Source organism: Pseudophryne corroboree, chromosome 2 (genome assembly GCF_028390025.1).
Source record: "Pseudophryne corroboree isolate aPseCor3 chromosome 2, aPseCor3.hap2, whole genome shotgun sequence".
Classification (NCBI taxonomy): domain Eukaryota; kingdom Metazoa; phylum Chordata; class Amphibia; order Anura; family Myobatrachidae; genus Pseudophryne; species Pseudophryne corroboree.
The window spans coordinates 714,012,969-714,030,550 of NC_086445.1; the positions used below are offsets into that span (position 1 = coordinate 714,012,969).

Sequence of the window (17,582 nt, forward strand, 5' to 3'; positions counted from 1 at the left end):
TCCTCTCTTAATCTGCCCCTGTGAACTACGGGTTGCATGGTGCACACTGGAAATGTTTGCAATATGTTTGAAATGTTTGAAATGTTTGCAAACTCCCTTGGTACTTCTCCCAACGGCAAAAGACAGGCATGAAGCTTAATGTGTACAAAATGGTCCATCTAGAATCTAGATGCATCAGTGTTAAAAAAAGTTGTTGCACTCTTGCTTTTAGCTTTGCCGTATATTTTCCAGTTATCAGCCGTTATCTATGCCTATTGATGTAGTCAGTTCAGTTAGCTTAGCCATCCAGTGACTACATTGCACCACTTTTTCTCTTTTCTTTGCATCATGTGCTGTTTGGGGACTATTTTTTTAAGTGCCATCCTGTCTGACACTTCCGTATATGTCCAGTGGTACTGCCATTTGATATAATTCCCGACAGTACTGCCATTTAATTCCAGTGATTTTGTCATTTTCTTCCAGTGATTTGGACCAATAATACCATTGATTAGAACGAATAATTCCTATGATTTTGTCATTTTCTTCCAGTGATTTGGACCAATAATACCATTGATTAGAACGAATAATTCCTATGATTTTGTCATTTTCTTCCAGTGATTTGGACCAATAATACCATTGATTAGAACGAATAATTCCTGTGATTTTGTCATTTTCTTCCAGTGATTTGGACCAATAATACCATTGATTAGAACGAATAATTCCTGTGATATTGAGGTGTTTGTGTCACTTAGCTTAGCCATCCAGTGACTACATTGCACCACTTTTTCTCTTTTCTTTGCATCATGTGCTGTTTGGGGACTATTTTTTTAAGTGCCATCCTGTCTGACACTTCCGTATATGTCCAGTGGTACTGCCATTTGATATAATTCCCGACAGTACTGCCATTTAATTCCAGTGATTTTGTCATTTTCTTCCAGTGATTTGGACCAATAATACCATTGATTAGAACGAATAATTCCTATGATTTTGTCATTTTCTTCCAGTGATTTGGACCAATAATACCATTGATTAGAACGAATAATTCCTATGATTTTGTCATTTTCTTCCAGTGATTTGGACCAATAATACCATTGATTAGAACGAATAATTCCTGTGATTTTGTCATTTTCTTCCAGTGATTTGGACCAATAATACCATTGATTAGAACGAATAATTCCTGTGATATTGAGGTGTTTCTTTGCATCATGTGCTGTTTGTGGCCAATTTTTTTAAGTGCCATCCTGTCTGACACTGCAGTGCCACTCCTAGATGGGCCAGGTGTTTGTACTGGCCAATTGGGTCGCTTAGCTTAGTCATCCAGCGACCTTGGTGCAAATTTTAGGACTAAAAATAATATTGTGAGGTGTGAGGTGTTTAGAATAGACTGGAAATGAGTGGAAATTATGGTTATTGAGGTTAATAATACTATGGGATCAAAATGACCCCCAAATTCTATGATTTAAGCTGTTTTTGAGGGTTTTTTGAAAAAAAACACCCAAATCCAAAACACACCCGAATCCGACCAAAAATGTCAAGGGAGGTTTTGCCAAAACGCGTCCGAATCCAAAACACGGCCGCGGAACCGAATCCAAAATCAAAACACAAAACCTGAAAAATTTCAAATATATATATATATATATATATATATATATATATAAATATATATATATATATACAGGTTGAGTATCCCTTATCCAAAATGCTTGGGACCAGAGGTATTTTGGATAACGGATTTTTCCGTATTTTGGAATAATTGCATACCATAATGAGATATCATGTTGATGGGACCTAAGTCTAAGCACAGAATGCATTTATGTTACATATACACCTTATACACACAGCCTGAGGGTAATTTTAGCCAATATTTTTTATAACTTTGTGCATTAAACAAAGTGTGTGTACATTCACACAATTCATTTATGTTTCATATACACCTTATACACACAGCCTGAAGGTCATTTAATACAATATTATTAATAACTTTGTGTATTAAACAAAGTTTGTGTACATTGAGCCATCGAAAAACAAAGGTTTCACTATCTCACTCTCACTCAAAAAAGTCAGTATTTCGGAATATTCCGTATTTCGGAATATATGGATATGGGATACTCAACCTGTGTATATATATATATATATATATATATATACATGCATACACTCACTCACATTTATAGACCACTGCAAGAAAATTAATTTGGGCACAAATCCTCCTTATACCACATTCATGCACTTAACGTGAGGGCTTGTTGTTATTCAGTTACAATACCCTTTATTAAATAACATTTCAATATACTGCCATACCCAGGATTCAAACCTATAACCTGTTGAATTCTAATCAGACACCATACTCATTGAGCGATTTCATCCTGCATAAAAACTATGAACACTAGATGAAGCTACTGGTACTTTGTAAAATTAATAATCAGCATTGCAATTGAGCAGCTCTATGTAGTGTGGAGCCACACATCTAATCTCTTGCAGCCACACACTACATAGATCTGCTCAGCTGCAATGCTGACCATTTTTTCACAAAGTACAAGTTAAGCTTCACATAGTATTCTCTAGCTTACAATTCTCTACTTTTGTATACAATGGCACACAGCTCAATGAATAGATTGTGTGAATGCAATGCCACAGGCAATGGGCTTGAATCCCAGGTACGTCAGCATCTTGAAATGTAATAAAGGACAGTGTGACTGAATAACAAAGAAATCTCAAGTTGAGTTCATGAAAGTTGTGTAGGCATTAGCGACAGATGGCGTCAGGGTAGGAGACACCGGCGGTCACGAGATGCTGGGCTTCAAAGAGGGGGGAAGCTGCAAGTGAAAGTAATTAAAACAGATAATTGACAAGTGCCGCCCAACAGAGCCCCCTACTCTGCAACGCTATGTGCGGTGCCCCCTCCACACACACCTAGTTACGGCCCTGGGTTTGCCCCATATGTACAGTAACTACTTTTCTCTGACGTCCTAGTGGATGCTGGGACTCGTCAGGACCATGGGGATTAGCGGCTCCGCAGGAGACAGGGCACAAAAATAAAGCTTTAGGATCAGGTGGTGTGCACTGGCTCCTCCCCCTATGACCCTCCTCCAAGCCTCAGTTAGGTTTTTGTGCCCGTCCGAGCAGGGTGCAATCTAGGTGGCTCTCCTAAAGAGCTGCTTAGAAAAAGTTTTTAGGTTTTTTATTTTCAGTGAGTCCTGCTGGCAACAGGCTCACTGCATCGAGGGACTTAGGGGAGAGAAGTGAACTCACCTGCGTGCAGGATGGATTGGCTTCTTAGGCTACTGGACACCATTAGCTCCAGAGGGATCGAACACAGGCCCAGCCATGGAGTCCGGTCCCGGAGCCGCGCCGCCGACCCCCCTTGCAGATGCCGAAGATTGAAGAGGTCCAGAAACAGGCGGCAGAAGACTTTTCAGTCTTCATGAGGTAGCGCACAGCACTGCAGCTGTGCGCCATTGTTGTCAGCACACTTCACACAGCGGTCACTGAGGGTGCAGGGCGCTGGGGGGGGCGCCCTGGGCAGCAATGTATAATACCTTTCTTATGGCTAAAAATACATCACATATAGCCCTTGAGGCTATATGGATGTGTTTAACCCCTGCCAGATCTCACAAACTCCGGGAGAAGAGCCCGCCGAAATAGGGGGCGGGGCTTATTCTCCTCAGCACACAGCGCCATTTTCCTGCTCAGCTCCGCTGTGAGGAAGGCTCCCAGGACTCTCCCCTGCACTGCACTACAGAAACAGGGTAAAACAGAGAGGGGGGGCATTTTTTTTGGCGATATTACTATATTTAAGCTGCTATAAGGATACAACACTTATATAGGGTTGTTCCCATATATATTATAGCGCTTGGGTGTGTGCTGGCAAACTCTCCCTCTGTCTCCCCAAAGGGCTAGTGGGGTCCTGTCTTCAATAGAGCATTCCCTGTGTGTCTGCTGTGTGTTGGTACGTGTGTGTCGACATGTATGAGGACGATGTTGGTGTGGAGGCAGAGCAATTGCCGGTAATGGTGATGTCACCCCCCAGGGAGTCGACACCGGAATGGATGGCTTTGTTTATGGAATTACGTGATAATGTCAGCACATTACAAAAATCAGTTGACGACATGAGACGGCCGGCAAACCAGTTAGTACCTGCCCAGGCGTCTCAGACACCGTCAGCGGCTGTAAAACGCCCTTTACCTCAGTCGGTCGACACAGACCCAGACACGGACACTGAATCTAGTGTCGACGGTGAAGAAACAAACGTATTTTCCAGTAGGGCCACACGTTATATGATCACGGCAATGAAGGAGGCTTTACAAATCTCTGATACTGCAAGTACCACAAAAAGGGGTATTATGTGGGGTGTGAAAAAACTACCTGTAGTTTTTCCTGAATCAGAGGAATTGAATGATGTATGTGATGAAGCGTGGGTTAACCCAGATAGAAAAGTGCTAATTTCAAAAAAGTTATTGGCATTATACCCTTTCCCGCCAGAGGTTAGGGCGCGCTGGGAAACACCCCCTAGGGTGGATAAGGCGCTCACACGCTTATCAAAACAAGTGGCGTTACCGTCTCCTGATACGGCCGCCCTCTAGGATCCAGCTGATAGGAGGCTGGAAACTACCCTAAAAAGTATATACACACATACTGGTGTTATACTGCGACCAGCCATCGCCTCAGCCTGGATGTGCAGTGCTGGGGTGGTCTGGTCGGATTCCCTGACTGAAAATATTGATACCCTGGATAGGGACAGTATTTTATTGACTTTAGAGCAATTAAAGGATGCTTTTCTTTATATGCGAGATGCTCAGAGGGATATTTGCACTCTGGCATCGAGAGTAAGTGCGATGTCCATATCTGCCAGAAGAAGTTTATGGACGCGACAGTGGTCAGGTGATGCGGATTCCAAACGGCATATGGAAGTATTGCCGTATAAAGGGGAGGAATTATTTGGCGTGGGTCTATCGGATCTGGTGGCCACGGCAACTGCCGGGAAATCCACCTTTTTACCTCAGACCCCCTCCCAACAGAAAAAGACACCGTCTTTTCAGCCGCAGTCCTTTCGGTCCTATAAGAACAAGCGGGCAAAAGGACAGTCATATCTGCCCCGAGGCAGAGGAAAGGGTAAGAGAGGGCAGCAAGCAGCTCCTTCCCAGGAACAGAAGCCCTCCCCGGGTTCTGCAAAGCCCTCAGCATGACGCTGGGGCTTTACAAGCGGACTCAGGAGCGGTGGGTGGTCGACTCAAGAATTTCAGCGCGCAGTGGGCTTGCTCACAGGTGGACCCCTGGATCCTGCAGGTAGTATCTCAGGGTTACAGGTTGGAATTCGAGAAGTCTCCCCCTCGCCGGTTCCTAAAGTCTGCTTTGCCAACGTCTCCCTCAGACAGGGCGACGGTATTGGAAGCCATTCACAAGCTGTTTTCTCAGCAGGTGATAGTCAAGGTACCCCTCCTACAACAGGGAAAGGGGTATTACTCCACGCTATTTGTGGTACCGAAGCCGGACGGCTCGGTAAGACCTATTCTAAATCTGAAATCTTTGAACCTGTACATACAAAAATTCAAGTTCAAGATGGAGTCACTCACAGTGATAGCGAATCTGGAAGAAGGGGACTTTATGGTGTCCCTGGACATCAAGGATGCTTACCTGCATGTCCCAATTTGCCCTTCACACCAAGGGTACCTCAGGTTCGTGGTGCAAAACTGTCATTATCAGTTTCAGACGCTGCCGTTTGGATTGTCCACGGCACCTCGGGTCTTTACCAAGGTAATGGCCGAGATGATGTTTCTTCTGCGAAGAAAAGGCGTATTAATTATCCCTTACTTGGACGATCTCCTGATAAGGGCAAGGTCCAGAGAACAGCTGGAAGACGTAGTAGCACTAACCCAAGTAGTGCTGCAACAGCACGGGTGGATTCTGAATTTTCCAAAATCTCAATTGAACCCGACGACACGTCTGCTGTTCCTGGGAATGATTCTGGACACGGTTCAGAAAAAGGTGTTTCTTCCGGAGGAGAATGCCAGGGAGTTATCCGAACTTGTCAGGAACCTCCTAAAACCAGGAAAAGTGTCTGTGCATCAATGCACAAGAGTCCTGGGAAAGATGGTGGCTTCTTACGAAGCGATTCCATTCGGCAGATTCCACGCACAAACTTTTCAGTGGGATCTGCTGGACAAATGGTCCGGATCGCATCTGCAGATGCATCAGCGGATAACCTTATCGCCACGGACAAGGGTGTCTCTTCTGTGGTGGTTGCAGAGTGCTCATCTGTTAGAGGGCCGCAGATTCGGCATACAGGACTGGGTCCTGGTGACCACGGATGCCAGTCTGAGAGGCTGGGGAGCGGTCACACAGGGAAGAAACTTCCAGGGAGTATGGTCAAGCCTGGAGATGTCTCTTCACATAAATATACTGGAGCTAAGAGCGATTTACAATGCTCTAAGCCTGGCAAAACCCCTGCTTCAGGGTCAGCCGGTGTTGATCCAGTCGGACAACATCACGGCAGTCGCCCACGTAAACAGACAGGGCGGCACAAGAAGCAGGAGAGCAATGGCAGAAGCTGCAAGGATTCTTCGCTGGGCGGAAGATCATGTGATAGCACTGTCAGCAGTGTTCATTCCGGGAGTGGACAACTGGGAAGCAGACTTCCTCAGCAGACACGATCTACACCCGGGAGAGTGGGGACTTCATCCAGAAGTCTTCCACATGATTGTGAACCGTTGGGAAAAACCAAAGGTGGATATGATGGCGTCTCGCCTCAACAAAAAACTGGACAGGTATTGCGCCAGGTCAAGAGACCCTCAGGCAATAGCTGTGGACGCTCTGGTAACACCGTGGGTGTTCCAGTCAGTGTATGTGTTTCCTCCTCTGCCTCTCATACCAAAAGTACTGAGAATTATACGGCAAAGGGGAGTAAGAACGATACTCGTGGCTCCGGATTGGCCAAGAAGAACTTGGTACCCGGAACTTCAGGAGATGCTCACGGAAGATCCGTGGCCTCTACCTCTAAGACGGGACCTGCTTCAGCAGGGACCGTGTCTATTCCAAGACTTACCGCGGCTGCGTTTGACGGCATGGCGGTTGAACGCCGAATTCTAAGGGAAAAAGGCATTCCGGAAGAGGTCATTCCTACACTTGTAAAAGCCAGGAAGGAGGTGACTGCACAACATTATCACCGCATTTGGAGAAAATATGTTGCGTGGTGTGAGGCCAGGAAGGCCCCCACGGAGGAATTTCAACTGGGTCGATTCCTACATTTCCTGCAAACAGGATTGTCTATGGGCCTCAAATTGGGGTCCATTAAGGTTCAAATTCCGGCCCTGTCGATTTTCTTCCAGAAAGAATTGGCTTCAGTTCCTGAAGTCCAGACTTTTGTAAAAGGAGTACTACATATACAGCCCCCGGTTGTGCCCCCAGTGGCTCCGTGGGACCTTAATGTAGTTTTGGATTTTCTCAAATCCCATTGGTTTGAGCCACTCAAATCGGTGGATTTGAAATATCTTACGTGGAAAGTAACCATGCTACTGGTCCTGGCTTCAGCCAGGAGAGTATCAGAATTGGCGGCTTTATCGTATAAAAGCCCATATCTGATTTTCCATTCGGACAGGGCAGAACTGCGGACGCGTCCTCAGTTTCTGCCTAAGGTGGTGTCAGCGTTTCACCTGAACCAGCCTATTGTGGTGCCTGCGGCTACTAGCGATTTGGAGGATTCCAAGTTGCTGGACGTTGTCCGGGCATTGAAAATATATATTTCAAGGACGGCTGGAGTCAGAAAATCTGACTCGCTGTTTATACTGTATGCACCCAACAAGCTGGGTGCTCCTGCTTCTAAGCAGACGATTGCTCGTTGGATTTGTAGCACAATTCAACTTGCACATTCTGTGGCAGGCCTGCCACAGCCTAAATCTGTCAAGGCCCATTCCACAAGGAAGGTGGGCTTATCCTGGGCGGCTGCCCGAGGGGTCTCGGCATTACAACTCTGCCGAGCAGCTACGTGGTCGGGGGAGAACACGTTTGTAAAATTCTACAAATTTGATACCCTGGCTAAAGAGGACCTGGAGTTCTCTCATTCGGTGCTGCAGAGTCATCCGCACTCTCCCGCCCGTTTGGGAGCTTTGGTATAATCCCCATGGTCCTGACGGAGTCCCAGCATCCACTAGGACGTCAGAGAAAATAAGATTTTACTTACCGATTAATCTATTTCTCGTAGTCCGTAGTGGATGCTGGGCGCCCATCCCAAGTGCGGATTGTCTGCAATACTTGTACATAGTTATTGTTACAAAAAAATCGGGTTGTTATTGTTGTGAGCCGTCTGTTCAGAGGCTCCTACGTTTGTCATACTGTTAACTGGGTTCAGATCACAAGTTGTACGGTGTGATTGGTGTGGCTGGTATGAGTCTTACCCGGGATTCAAAATCCTTCCTTATTGTGTACGCTCGTCCGGGCACAGTATCCTAACTGAGGCTTGGAGGAGGGTCATAGGGGGAGGAGCCAGTGCACACCACCTGATCCTAAAGCTTTATTTTTGTGCCCTGTCTCCTGCGGAGCCGCTAATCCCCATGGTCCTGACGGAGTCCCAGCATCCACTACGGACTACGAGAAATAGATTTATCGGTAAGTAAAATCTTATTTTAAATTGTTCTCTCCGGGAGATGCCCAGGGAGGACAAGCAGGTGGTCTGTGAGGGGGCGGGGCCAGAGCACTTGTGTCATTAGGCTACGACCATGCATGGCAGGGTGATGCAAATCACTCATATTTGAATAGGGGGAGGGCCTAAATGACAAGATTAACAGAATTGAATGACAAGATTAACAGAATTGCACACGGAATCTATTCAGTGCTGAGAGGTGAGCAGGGTGCTGCCCAGCTGCTCGGGCGGCACACTCCCAAAATTATGAAAAACGGGTCTATGTCGTGAGGCCCCGCCTGCTACAGAGAAGCAACGCCCTACTCACCCAAGGCCATGCCCCCTTTTTGGGTTGCGCACACCTTTGCTGCGCAAGGATCTCGACTCCCATCATTGAAATGTTGGAACTTGGTATGTCTAAACAGTGCATTGTAGGGAGCCTGGAGGCTGCCCAGGGGAGCCCTGGGCACACTGGCATATCTATAATGGGTGCAGTGTGTGCAGGCTCCTGAGTCCAGGGGGCCCACACTGCACGTGCTGCACCCATTTTTTTAATACTCGTCCCTCCGGAGTCCCGCGCCAATGTCACCAACATTGTTAAAACTCAGAGAAAATGGAGCAGCTGCAAAATTTTCACGAAATTCTGCGCATGCACAGTAGAGAAATCATTGGGGAAATGGCCGCTGCACCATTTTCCCAGAGATCTGCGCATGCACAATACAGTCTGAGCCCTCTAGTGCTCAGACTCTACAGCACTCCTGGCAGAGAGGAGGGGGCTCAAATGAAGGAGGCAGGACATGGACCTCCTCCTCTCTTAAAGTGCCCCTGCCTGGGCACACTCCCAAAATGATGAAAACACCCACCAGAGGCTACGCCACTTCTCATCTGATGCCCCAACTCCTTTTTTTTTTTTTGCATATGTGGATTCATTGCACAAAGGTCCCACATAACTAAGCTTAAAAGTTGGGAGATATATACACCTGTTACAGTATTGTGGCATTGTATACCTTTCACCCTGTTTCAGTTGTGGAAGAAATGTCCTTCTAGCATATAAGATCTGCATAACTACTGTAAAACATGCTATGAGGATTCAAATTAGGACATCGAACTCCAGACATCTGGTATCTGCAAATATTGCAAAATGTACATAGTACATATAGATAAGAGCCATGCAAACAAGATTTTACAGAACATATAGATAAACAGATACACTTCTAAGCTGAGGTAGCCCCATAGTGGCAAAAGGAAAACGTGCAAGATGCCCAAAATGAAGAACCTGGTATATTCATCTCTATGTACTGTATTCTCTGGCAAGTTATTAATCCAAAGCACACATAGCGCTTGTTTTCCCCTTGTTTGAGAAGGATGAAATCCATTTCATATGCAAGTCCAGTGGCGGATTTTACCCAGCTCCCCCAGTAAAAATCCGCCACTAACTGTGTGCCCTGTGATTGTAGTGGTTTCCTATTGGAAGCACTCTTTCCTAATCACATGCAGGAATGTGATTGGCAGACACAGTTTCCAATGGGAGCCTTTCTGCCAGCTCTGTGGTGCTTCTAGGGCTGCAGAAGCCACAAAGCAAATGGGATTGGGGGGGGGGGGGGTTCGGGTGCACATGCGCAATCTCTCCAGCAAGCTGTAATGTTCTTCTTTGGACTGCATTATTGTGGGTAAAGAATATAATTTTAAATGATCAATAGTCACAGTCAACTATTTTATTTATACTGCATTTTATTCCTCCCCAGTATGCAGGGCCGGCTCTACCATTAGGCAGCTTTAGGCGGCTGCCTAGGGGCACCGGCTCCTGGAGGGCGCCACTAAATTCATCAAGCAAAAAACTGAAGGATGATTCTGTGTGTGCGGCCTCCTCCTTACACTGCGCTGGCTGCTGCTGCAGGTCTAATCAGGTGCAGCCGTCGCTATCAGGCTATACCACAGAGTGCCCCAGCGCTTTCTCCGTGCTAACAAGTGTAAAATCATGTCATATGAAGGCACATAGGAGGCGGATGTAACTATGGCTCCCCAAGGGGCGCCCCCACGGCCGCTGCTCATAGTCCTGATGCAGGCCCCTGGATCCCAACTCTCCAGCAGCAAGCAGCATTTGACTACATGTCTGCACCTGCAGCATCACTGTAATGCTGCTGCCGCCTGTAAGAGGAGCCATAACAATTATGAGGGAAAACAAGGAAACAACTATTAGGTAAGTAACCCATGGGGGTTTCTACAGGACCACAGGCAGTACACATCTTACAGCCTGGTGGGTGGGTTGCTCTTGTAAACAGCATAATAGGGAAATACAGGCACTGGGGTACAATACAGTACATATGGAGGAGGGAGGGGGGGCAGTAATTAACTTAAAGGGGGGGATGGAACACGGGCCCTCATTCCGAGTTGTTCGCTCGCTAGCTGCTTTTAGCAGAATTGCACACGCTAAGCCACCGCCCTCTGGGAGTGTATCTTAGCATAGCAGAATTGCGAACGAAAGATTAGCAGAATTGCGAATAGAAATTTCTTAGCAGTTTCTGAGTAGCTCGAGACACTGTGATCAGTTTAGTCAGTTTCGTTCCTGGTTTGACGTCACAAACATGCCCTGCGTTCGCCCAGACACTCCCCCGTTTCTCCAGCCACTCCCGCGTTTTTCCCAGAAACGCCAGCGTTTTTACGCACACTCCCATAAAACGGCCAGTTTCCGCCCAGAAACACCCACTTCCTGTCAATCACACTCCGATCACCAGAACAATGAAAAATCTTCGTTAGGCCATGAGTAAAATACCAAACTTTTGTGCTAATTAACTTGGCGTAGGCGCACTGCAAACATTGCGCATGCGCAGTTTGCGACTAATCGATCCGTAGCGAAAAAAACTAACGAGCGAACAACTCGGAATCACCCCCACAATAAGGAGCATACATATATAATATATGTATATAATACTGTATGTATGTATGTATACACATACAATTAAATTTCCCACCAGACCCCATATACAGATGCAGTGTATACAAGATAGACAGACAGACAGACAGACAGACAGACAGACAGATTATTCCAGCACTCAGCAAAAAAAATTAAATTGGCCTCAGTATCCTATACAATTGCCAACATGCCAGCTAGCATGTATACATAGGCAGAAAGAACGGTCATCACTCAAGGATTTGAAAGTAAAAGTACTGCATATTGTGAACAAAGTCACAAAAATATACTTTTTCACTTTAAAGTCCATGAGTGTTGTTTCTTCTTTCTGTATATGTCTAATAATGCAATATACCCTAGTCCATCTAGTGGCTACCTGCATCTTCCATCTGAAAGGTGGGGGGGGAGAGGGGGAGGGGTTTGCAGGTTAGGGGGCGCTAGGCTGGAGATTTGCCTAGGGTGCATAGAGACCTTACACCGGCCCTGCCAGTATGATTTACTGGACAGGCCTGCATAGCATTCCTCTGCACACAATGGGCCTGATTCAAGTTTGTAAGCAAATAAAAAAAGCACACAAATGTGCAAAACCATGTTGCACTGCAGGTGGGGCAAATGTAACATGTGCAGAGAGACTTAGATTTGGGTTGTTTATATGTTTTTCTGTGCAGTGCTTTTGCATGCAGCCCACAAATGTTAGCTTTATTTTTATATAGCAAGTTAGATTTCAGTTGGGCACACCTCACCCAAATATAAATCCCTTTGCACATGTTACGTTTTCCCCACCTGCAGTGCAACATGGTGTTGCCCAGTTGTGTGCTTTTTTCCTTTGCTTGCAAACCTGAATAACCCCCAATGCTATAGTTGAACAAGACACTTTCTTTTGCAGCTGTCTTAACAGGCTCACTATATTCTGTATGTCAAAGTCTACTGAACTACGTTGCTATAACAGCAAATATAAAAAAACATAACATTTAAAAAAGAAAATGTTAGGAAGGCAGATTCCTGTCAGCCATATAAAAGTAGTGAAGTGGGCTGTGCTGATGGGAGATAAGATTACTCAGCACCCACATTTACAGCAATAGTCTTCTTTGGGTGAATTCAATTGCCCTTTGTAAATTTTTGTGTGGTAAAAATGGGACATTACTGCACTTCCTTTTGGGACGGAACAGATCACCTCTCAATTTGGATTTTGTGAAAGGTTATATTCAGGTTGGGTAGATATATCTCTATGTGTATGGACATCTTATGAATTTATGAGGCTTCTGAGCCAACAACACAACACAACACAAGCTTTAGATGGGAGTTAATTTCAAATTGTCAGTGGTACAATACAGTAGCAAATATTCTGCATGTCCAAACGCATCATTAGAAACGCCACATAAAATGTACTCCCTAGGTGAGCCCTATGTGCAAATCAAGTCAGTCATCAGTCTGTTTAATATAAGTGAAAATAGCACTCAATGTATTAGTAAAGAATAACACAAATGCAAAATCAATTAGAAGCTATATTAATAGGACATCAGAATGCACAAGGAGTGCTAGAAATTTGCTAAAATTTACTCAGAATTATGGGCTATTTGAAATAAATTTACACTTAGAGGTGTTAATTGTCTCTAAGTAATAAAAAAAAAAAACTTTACAAAGTACTTTTGATTTGATTTAGATTTGCACATACTTCCAATTTGTGAACAAATGTTCTGATTTTTTTTGCACCGCTCAGGATCCATAGACAAGCATACAGTATGCCACTTTAAGCAACTGTGGGCGATTCAGTCAAACTTATGGCTGAGTGGGTGCAACTGTGCAGTAATGAGGTGTTCGCGCGTAGGCTATGTGTTCTGAGGGAGTGGTGTGAGTGTATCACACAAAGAACTGGTGCAAATGCACTTTGATAGTGAAGATGGCTATTTTCACAGGCTAGAAAACTATGCATATAGACTAAGATCCGCATTTATTTGTGGCATTTATTTGTGGCCTCACCTGCAGCAAACTTGAGTACAACTTTGAATCAAGCTCAGCATGTTAAATGTAATTATTAGTCCAATGCAACAAAACATTTTTGAAGATTAATTTACTTCTTATTGAAACAAAACCAGGAAAGAAACAAAGCGTGCTTTAAATTGAATGTTAGTCAATATTCTTCTACTACATGATGTATTATACAGCATATCATTATTGTAGCCTATACACAAGTTACTCCAAGCTTTAATGTTTTGCTTTGCTTAAATCTCAGTAATGTTTACCGAATTATAGAATGTTTAAATAGAACACTTTACTTGTAAACTTATTATTATTATTATTATTATTATTAATCCTGATTAGTTGTGATCAACATTCATTTATACCCATCTGATCTCAATATATCATTAAGTCCTTTTTCATATTAGTACAATTTGAGTTTCCCTGAATTAACATACTGTAGATATCAAAAAATTTTATGGTTTCCAAATATCTGCCAGTTCTGTCGGAGTATAAATAGTCCATGGCTGAAAAATCATTACTTATTCTAATTTACGGATATTGAACTTGAAATGAATACTCACCATTAGCACACCATGAACACAGCTGAAGTAGATGCCATCTGGTGAGTCATTAATGCCACCACAGAAATATGCATAGTGTCTTCTTCCTGGTCTAGACACCAGTAAAGATTTCTAGCCCATAATCTATAAAAGGGTAGGTGTTGTACCAGTGAGATCATTACCCAGTTAATGTTCTCCTTTTAGATTAGTTCATACCTCACTGCTTCTGGCATATAAAGGTTTAAGCCGCAGCCCACACTGATTGGCTTAAACTTGGATCACAATAACCAGGTGGAATTATTATCAGAGGGTGGGTTGAGTCTAAATACCAATAAACCACAGCCTACCTGCTAACTGCTGTTCTTTTTAATGAACCATACATCTCATCTTTTCCTAAGCCTTGTCATGTGCTCCTATAACACAATTTCCATTTATGATGATAAACAGTTATTATTATTATTATTATTATTATTATTATTATTATTATGATGAAGAAGAAGAAGAAGAAGAAGAAGAAAAAGAAAAAGATAATGAAGATGAAAAATTTGAATTTATATCCCAAGCAGCTCAGGTTTCACTTAACAGTTATTTCCTTCACACTGATGTACATGGATTGTAGTACATATTATAATTCAAACTATATTACCCTTGTTTCCTCTTACATACACCTCTCCCAATATTTATTATAGCTGTACCACTGGGTGCATTGACCATAAATCTCTTATACATTTGCATTGTACCTAGTAATAAGATTGATACTTTACATTTTAGTACTACGGTATTTACATTATGTTGCCTGTTTAGAATCACAAGATACAGTTATGAGCAGTTCAAACCACACTTAATTCACAAAACATTTACTACACAACTCAACATCTTTATTAAAACGTTTCATATACATATCTGCCATATAATTACCCCCTGTGTACACTCTTAATTTAAGACATAACTGAGGCTAAAATAATCTCTCAGTATTTTAGGAGCACCTCTAGATTGTTATGTGGTCCAGAATAGGCATGTACCTTGAAGTACCCTTGGCAGAACATCAAGGTTATGTATTGTAAAACTCAAGCACATCAAGTGGATGTAATGACGCCTGAGTTAGGCGGGCATGCAGGAAGCTGGCCGAACTCGAATGTTTTTTTAAATGGGCAATCACTTACAAGGTAAAACCGTGCCTTGTAAGTGATTGCCCCTTTTAAAAAAAGTCCAAATTTGGCTGGCATCCTGCACGGTCGCCGAACTCGGGCGTCATTACATCCGGCTCCAATTGTGCTTTATGAATGATCTATGAAAAAGCAGCATGGTGGTGTAGTGGTTAACATTGATGCCTCACAGCACTGAGGTCATGTGTAAAGTTATCAAACAAGGATATATGTGGAGTTTGCACATTTTCCCTTGGTTTGCATGGGTTTCCTCTGAGTACTCTAGTTTCCTCCCACACTCCAAAAATATACTGATAGCTTAATTGACTCCTAATTGTTTCCATATGATACAGATATACAGTATACTGGCAGAGAAAGATAAAGTACCAACCAATCAGCTCCAGCTATCATTTTTCTAACAGCCTGTAACAAGGCCGTTAAGAGCTGATTGGTTGGTACAGTACTTTATCTCTTTCCACTTGATCTCTCTGTAAACTCTGATACATACAGTATGCACCAAAGAATGTAATCTCAACTAGTGCAGGGACTGAGGTTAATAACTAAAATATTCTCCATAAAGTATTGCCTAATGTGTGTGCTCTATATAAATGTTACTAAATTAATAAATAAACAGAAAATTGTGCTCTGTAACAGGCAATACAATGGGAGCTATACACTGAGACAATGTAACAGCACAATTGTAAATGAGTTTGAGATTAGTTATCTGCCTAAAAGGGGGGAAAAACATTATTTTTAACCCTCGTGTCTTGAATATCGGGAGTGTCTAATTTTAGGTCAGATTAGCAGCACACTACATCACTAATGATGAAATCTCCTCAGACATTGGACAAAGTGTAAGTCTACTGCCATCCTGCAGTCATCACATTTTGTACTGAACAGCTGGGAACAAGTGAGTCACACAATAAAAGAAAATCAACATTGAATTCATAAAAAAAAAATGCAGACTGGAAAAGTACAACATTCCCACCAGGGCAGTTACTTTAAATGGCCTTTCTATGATATTCTATACATTTTATGCCGTTTGCTTACTGTGAAGACTTTGCAACACTTATTTTATTTTATTTATTTCACATGGTTTCAAATGAATATAAGGTTTAAATAGATATAATTTTTTGTCCCCATACTGTAAAATGTAAGGATATTATAGAATGATCACCAATCATTTCCATAACCACAAAGGCTGTTACATACGGTACTGTAGTTTCTACAAAATGACATTATTCCTTCCTAATAAACACTGAAGTGATGACATCAAAACTCACAGGTTATCAACCTTACCGTACTGTATATACTATTTCACATTTATATATCTACTCTGTAACTGGGCGCTGCGGATCCCATGTGGCAACATATAAATAAAGGATAATAATAATAATAATAATAATAATAATAATTTACTCAGCTTCCCAGCTGCACAGGATAGCAGTGGTAAGCTGAGTCTTAGGGCCTAATTCAGGGGTGGTATTTAGGTTGCCAGCTGTTGGAATCCGGGCGCACAGTATACAGGCACCGGAATCCCAACACCTGGCATATCGACACCTTTTCTCCCTCTTGGGGGTCCACGACCCCCTGTAGGGGGAATAGATAACATGGCGTGCATAGCGCGCCACCTGCCTGCAGTGTGGCGAGCGCAGCATGGCGAGTGCAGCGTGGCGAGTGCAGTGAGCACGCAAGGGGCTCATTTGCGCTCGCCCAGCTGTCGGTATGCCAGCGGTCGGAATTTCGGCGCTAGTATGCTGGCCGCCGGAAGCACGGGCACCAGCATATCACACTACACCCCTAATTCAGACCTGACTGCTGCTGTGCGTCTGTACTGTGCATGTGCATGCACCGTAATGCGCAGGAGAGACGGTCTGCAGCAACAGGGGGGGAGGTGCCAGTTAGCGACGGGATGGTGCAAAAAATGCGATCGCACGGGTGATCGCAAGGTGACTGACAGGAAGAGGCCGTTGGTGGGTGGCAACTGACCGTTTTAGAGGAGTGTCCAGGAAAACGCAGGCGTTTGGAGGGAGGATTCCTGACATCAGCTCCGGCCCCGATCATCGCAGCAGAAGAGTAAGTCCTGGACTGTGCAGGGACTTCTGTTTGTGCAGTTCTCCTGCACAAGCGATCGCACACCTGCACAGCAAATTCCCCCTCCCCCTGTAGGCGGTGACTATCTGATCGCAGGGATGCAAAAACCGCCTGCTAGCGATCAGGTCTGAATTAGGCCCTTAACGCTTCTTCAGGCTGTCCTGCATGCATCTGTGCTGGTGTGAATCAGCTTTCTGAAGATAGAAGGCTAAGCACGTGCCAACATCTAGCAGCTAAAACACATACAGCTGCACACTGAGATTGTGAAATTATAACGTGAAAATAACATGATAACAATCACTGATGCTCGGCACAAC

The 17,582-nt window shown here is 43.9% G+C and overlaps 1 protein-coding gene across 2 annotated transcripts in view; it reads right to left on the reverse strand.

Annotated features, from left to right (window-relative positions):
* Nucleotides 1-17,582, reverse strand: part of LAMB3 (laminin subunit beta 3) — a 111,932-nt gene that overhangs the window by 76,393 nt on the left and 17,957 nt on the right. Inside the window, exon 1 of one of the 2 annotated variants that reach the window (XM_063955337.1) lies at nt 14,048-14,260. The exons of the other annotated variant lie outside the window; for it this stretch is intronic. Coding sequence (XP_063811407.1) covers nt 14,048-14,050 — 3 coding nt within the window. The 5' untranslated portion in view covers nt 14,051-14,260. Of the gene's footprint in view, nt 1-14,047; nt 14,261-17,582 lie in introns of those variants that run through there. 2 annotated transcript variants of the gene reach the window in all.